This window comes from Otolemur garnettii, unplaced genomic scaffold (genome assembly GCF_000181295.1).
Source record: "Otolemur garnettii isolate 467f Iridium unplaced genomic scaffold, OtoGar3 scaffold00005, whole genome shotgun sequence".
Lineage (NCBI taxonomy): Eukaryota > Metazoa > Chordata > Mammalia > Primates > Galagidae > Otolemur > Otolemur garnettii.
Window position 1 is genome coordinate 33,065,612 of NW_003852400.1, and position 6,000 is coordinate 33,071,611.

At 43.8% G+C, this 6,000-nt stretch overlaps 1 protein-coding gene across 1 annotated transcript in view; it reads right to left on the bottom strand.

Annotated features, from left to right (window-relative positions):
• Positions 1-4,042, bottom strand: part of MEOX2 (mesenchyme homeobox 2) — a 78,342-nt gene extending 74,300 nt beyond the window's left edge. Inside the window, exon 1 of the mRNA XM_023519092.1 lies at positions 3,252-4,042. Coding sequence (XP_023374860.1) covers positions 3,252-3,765 — 514 coding nt within the window. The 5' untranslated portion in view covers positions 3,766-4,042. The remainder of the gene's footprint in view (positions 1-3,251) is intronic.
• Between the last annotated feature and the right edge of the window lie 1,958 nt (positions 4,043-6,000).

Below are 6,000 nucleotides of genomic sequence, written 5' to 3' on the forward strand. Positions count from 1 at the left end.
TTTTAATAAAATATTTATTAATTAAATTATTTTGAATAGATAATATCTACATGTGTATACTGTATTTGCCCGCATAAAAGCTAAAGTGAATGATTAATGATTATCGATCCATGTTGATTGAAAGTAGGAAGTATATATCTACTAGTACAATATTTGAAGAGCAATCAGATGTAACTGAAGCCAAATAATTCACACTACTTATGGACATTTTGTCAGAATCACCTCATTTGTATTGATTGTTTTAAGGATAGTCGTGAAGTTTTGAATTTTAGGAGTCCCTTTGAAGATGTGGCAGATGTTGGTTTTGCTAGTAACCCTGAAAAGCATAGCAGGTTCAAAGTTTCAAAAATTTTTAACGCATATAAAAAATAACAGTGTGTTTTTCTACTGCACTTGGTTACTTGCAGTTGTGAATAAACCATAATGTAGACCTAAAATCTACAAATGTTTGCTTCCAAACCACTAAGCCGGTTGAGTTTGTATATGCGTGCATCCATATTTCTTTGGGGAGGGAATTAAGCATAAATACATGCTGGAACTGCTGTATGTTATAGGTTAGCATCATTATTATGGACACAAAGGTAAGATTTATAAATATTTGAGCTCTTAATGCTTTCTGGGGCTTAAAATTCTGTTAGAATTTAACATGGTCATGGGCATATCCACATATAGTTCGCCTATTAGAAGCAAGAATACTGGGTTTGGGTTCTGAGTTTGTCCTGGATTTATGTACCAGCTTACTCTCAACTATAAATAGTCATTATAAACTGGCTAACAAAATACAAATGATCTCCACTATGAGTGACATAATTTTTATCTAATATAATTTTATATTTTAAGATTTCAGAAATCACTTGAATTTTATTTTTTAGAAATAGCAAAATATTAAAATGTGTTATGATCAATGAGAGATACACACATTAGTAATTTACCAGGATTGTAATCATTGTCAATATTGCCTTGGTTTCTGCTAGATCAAGATGTCCTCATAACACTAGGAAATGAAATAGTTTCAAACATGAATTATGGAAGAACAAACACAATCATTACTGGAGAAGGAAATCTTGAACTTAAATCCTTCTACAGATCTAACTGATATTAATTAACTCACACTGAAATGGGCAAATGAAATTTTATTTTCAACAAGTATATATAAATTTAACCAGACTATTGTGATAGTTCTGTTAAGTTAGCCACCATTTTTTCAAAATATTTCACCAAAGGAAATGCTGATTCTAAGTCCCAAGTGACAATACCCTGGGTGATGACTACTCCTATTTCCCACTCAAGTTGTAATCTATGAATTCTTTATGCAGCTGAAATAAACATTTATTTTTGTTTGTTTTTCCAGTACCCTAATTCTCAGCTTCAACATACAAAAAATTAATTCTATCTTGTTAAATGCTTATTGCTCACCAAAGGGGTGAGGGAGATAAGTACTAGTCAATTATCCCATTTTTAAAGAAACTATTTATTACAGTAATTGAATTGAATTAATTCTTGAATCTCATTTTCCCTTTTTTCCCCCAAGCAAAATAGCGTGCCTGTGTGAAAATTCGGTTTGCCCTAAGAAACTTAGGGATGTTCATTCAGTTCGGGAAGCATAAGGAAAATTCTATCACGTAAGTTTCTAGCTGCAAAAAGCAAAATGAACAGTAAGATCTTCTGGTCATTGTAAAGTACTGAGATCAGCCTAAAGCTAGATCCGCTTCCCAAACTTACAGTGATACCAAATGCTCCGTTTGTGAAAAGGTCACTGCACTCTAAAATTGATTTTCTTTTCTAATGAAAATGAAAAACATTCCTGTGTTTAACCTTTCACTTATAGTTAATAAAATACATTACTACTGGTAACTTATAAAAACTAATTTGTGATGGAGCATTAAAAATTCACCCCTGACCTTGAAAAGTAAAGGTAGAGACTGCGCAGAGCAACTGATACCCTCACCGGGAAGGAATTGGAAGTGCACGGCTCAGTCGGGGTCATTTGTGTAGCGTCTTACCTAAAGATTTACAAAGGATAAACATTTTTCACTCCTTCGACCAATATCTGAGATTACCTTCCAGGACTATTTCGCCAGTTCCCCAAAGGCAAAAAATAAGCAAATGTAATATTAAATAAATGGCATCTTCCAAAAAGGTAGGAACCCAAGTTGCACGCCCTATAGCTGTGAAAGAAAAAGCACAACTCTCTTAATTGTAAAGTATTTTTTAACAATTTTATAAAGAATCAGATAGGTAAGAAAGGGCTTTGAAGCATTATCTGGAAAACTGAGTTTCTCTGGACTACTTCAATTGACTAGGCAAGCTGTGCTTTCAAGCATCGGAGTTCAGGAAGGTTCCCCTTTTTGCCCGAGTGCCCAGGTTATCCCCACTTAGATCAGAGCCTCCTGATCGCACCGTCCAATACCACCGGCAGGCACAGCGCGAACTAGCACTACCCAGTTCCTGTTTGTTTCCTAGGACTCGTCTCCCAAAATACCCAATTGGGAAATGATTTTACTTTAAAAAAAAAAAAAATTCAGATTCTCATTTAGACCAGCACCAAATGAATACGAACTACTATTAAGATTCATCTTTCTTCTGAAGTCTGACCATCTATTTATTTAAAATTCATAAGTACATTCCTTAAAATTTCTGAATTCCTAAATAATGTCTTCTTCCCCAAGAAAGGGAAAACTTTACCATTGGAATAGGGTGCTATTTAAAGAACTCTGAAATCAGTATTAAAAAAAAAAAAACTATTTTTTTTCTCATGTGCTTTGCCAAGTTCCATTGCAAGTTCCAAATATTGTGCAATAATTTGGAAATCCAGTTAACGATGGGAAAAATCGAGCCACTCGGAGTCGGGAACTTGCAAGAGAAAAGTCAAGGAGCGGCACCGGCACGCACGCCTGCCGGGCGGACGCTGCGTCCCAGGGCGCACACCCCTCTACCCTCAGCGCTCTGGTGCAGTCACGCTTCGCAATCGATTTCACATGCTGTCACTTGTCCTTTCTTTCTCTCCACCTTCTGGTAAACTAGTTTGGGACTTAGAACTACAATCTGCGTATGTATGGCCCTCAGATAAATACATCCCTCCAAATAACAGGACGAAACTTGCACCATTGAATTTGGCCCGGGGAGACAGAGGCAAGACGCTTCCCATCTTCCCCACCGGCTCCCAATAGAGTGAAAATTTTCTCTGGCATCTCTCCGCCCCTTTTCAACCCCAGGCGCACTACGGCTGAGGGTGCCTGGTGCGCCCTTACCTGAGCTGTCGCTTTTTCTCTTGCCGCCACTTCTCTTCTCAGCCTCCGCGGGTGACAGAGCCTGGCGGCCGTAGTCCCCCGGCGCGCACGTGGCCCCGGTTGGGGTGCTGGAGCCCAAACTAGAAGAATTGGAACACAGGACAGGCGGGCTGCTCCCCAGCTCCGGAGGCCCTCCGGAGTCGGGCTGCAGGCAGAGGCTGTGCCGAGCCGCGCTCGGCGGGGAGGACATCTGCGGGAGGTGCCAGTTGGGCTGCAGAGCCTGGTGCTGCTGCTGCTGATGGTGGTGGTGGTGGTGATGGTGATGGTGGTGGTGCCCCCTGTGATGCTGGCTGGCAAACATGCCCTCCTCGTTGGGGTATCCCGCGATTATGCAAGACGAGGAAGAAGTAGAGAGCTCGGGGTAGGACATATGGTCCGATCTTCCATGGAGGGCGAGAGAGGACTGGGAGAACGGGTGCAAGCTTTGCGCGGTGGCGTGAGGGCTGCGAAGGCAGCCAAAGAGCGGGTGTTCCATAGCATGCAAATCTCGGGTTCCAGGCAGAAGACTTCAAGACGGTTCCAAACGCCACCACTCTCTGTCACTTTTCACTAGAAACCGTGTGACTTTTTCCCCCTCCCAAAGCAAGAGTCGCGCGCACTTCTGCAGAGCTCAGATAATCCTGGTTCTGAGCCCTAGCGGCCGGTCTCCTTTACATAGGAACGCTCAGACCTTTAGGAGCTTCCCCGAGCTACTCAGATGTCAAGAGTGAGAGAGGTTGAAGCCAAAAGAAGGTGGTCCCAGAGAACTGCTTCAGGGGGAAATGGCTCTGAGAGGTTATAAATAGAGTGTAATGTGAGCTGGGGGCTGGCTTAGGAGCCCAGCGCTGACCACATGCAAACTCCCTCCAAAACTCCCGCTCAGTCTGCGCCACGCGCTCCAAGTTCCACTTCCTATCGCCGGCTGGACAGACGCAGCGCGTCCACGCCCGCCCGCCCCAGCCAGCTGCCAGGGCTGCGAGCGGCGCGCCCAAAGCCTAAATCCCGCTCGGAGCGAGCACTGATTTTGCCCTCCAGGCTTTGGAGGCCAAGTGCGCCTGGGCGCACAATTGGAGCCCCAAGTCCGCACCCGGTTTCCTAACCGCTTACTTTTCTGTCGGGAAACGTGACTTGTCATTGCCTCTTGGGAACAGCCACCTGCAGGAAAGCTAGGGCGCGCCTAGCCCTTGAGAAGCACAGAAGAAGTAATAGAGTTAAAAGAAAAGATCATAGCTAGTTTGGCCCACGCTCGGAGAAGCATTTTTTGTTTTTTTTTTCAAACTTCCCATCTCCGGTTGCTCTGGGCGCCAAAGCGAGCCTAGGGTTTTGCAGCTGGTGTCTGCGTAGGTGGGTTGTTGATGGGCTCCAACTCCAGGTCCGGGGGTTCAAGCCCGCTAGCTGAGTACTAGAAAAGGTGGTCCTCGGTGCAGAAAGGAGAGGGACCTGGTGGGCAAGGAGAACAAAGCCAGAGGCGGAGACGGTTGCAGATGCCCGCGCCCTGGCATCTCACATCCGATGCCAGGTGGAGTTTCCCTCTGTGCTGGCTTTTCCCAATCAATTTCCTAGCCTCTTGAAAACAAGAAATTTTCTTGGGACAGGAATATTGCAAAGCGAATTTGCCCCAGTCATTTGAGATGTGTAGATTGCACGCTTATTTCTAGCCTTTTCCCCTTAGAAGCCAGACCAGGTCTCCTTATTTCTCTCTGGAAATCTACTCTTCCTCGCTCAAAAATAAATCAGCTAATTGCTCCCCTTCTCACCCTTACGGTTTCGTTTACTGAGAAATATTACAATTCGATGTTCTCCAAAGGGCACAAGGTTTGCGCTCTTCGAGATATCCCAGGTTACAATGTGAAAAAAACTAGCCAGAAAACTTGTCACCAGTGAATATGTAAGCGCGAAGGATGGTCGTCGGTACTGCATCTTGCTTGGGAATGTGTGTGTGGGGTTGGTGACAAGGTCTGCTGGGGGCAGAATCGTTTACACAAAACATGAGAGTGGCCAGTAAAGAGCCAGAGGAACAATCAGATCGGTCTGGGACCTGTTGCGTCAGGAGACTATCTGTATTCACCTATCCTGCCTTGAGTCCCAAATGCGCCACCAACAGTGTCCACCGGCTATTTTCATTGTCTCAGGTGTCCAGAGGATGGGGACTAGGTCTTTGAAGTTGTTAAGGGGATTAATGGGTACAGCAAACTGAGCTGACATCTGGTTTGAATTAAGAAAAGTATTGATTAATCTTTGCGAAGTGTCCCCAAGGCAGAACCTTTCCCCTACCCGGTCCCCCCTGCCTAAGCCTGATTATCTGCCTTTTCTTTTAAGTCTCGCTACAGAATAGTGGCTTCGTAGGAAACCTTCACATCCGTGTGAAAGATCGAATTGTTTTCCATTGCTTAGAGGTGGGGTGGAGTGGGGGGTGATCAGGAATTCTGAGATTTGTAAGAGCTGCTTTCTTTAACGGAAATTGAGCCCTATTTTGAGGGAAATTAGTTTTGCAGACTTCGTTAAAAAAAAAAAAAAAAACTAAAACTTTTGTTCACCAGCTGCTCAGCTTTTCAGTCTGAGTCTGAGCTGGAACCTGCTGCAAGTCTTTGACGGTAAGACTTTCTTTGCCGATATTTTGGGAATCTAATATTGTTTTAGACTTCGAAAGGGGGTGTTCTTCAAGTTGCACGTTTCTAAGGGTTTTAAGCACTCGCAGGAAGGCGTCTAGGACTTAGATCTTAGGAATATT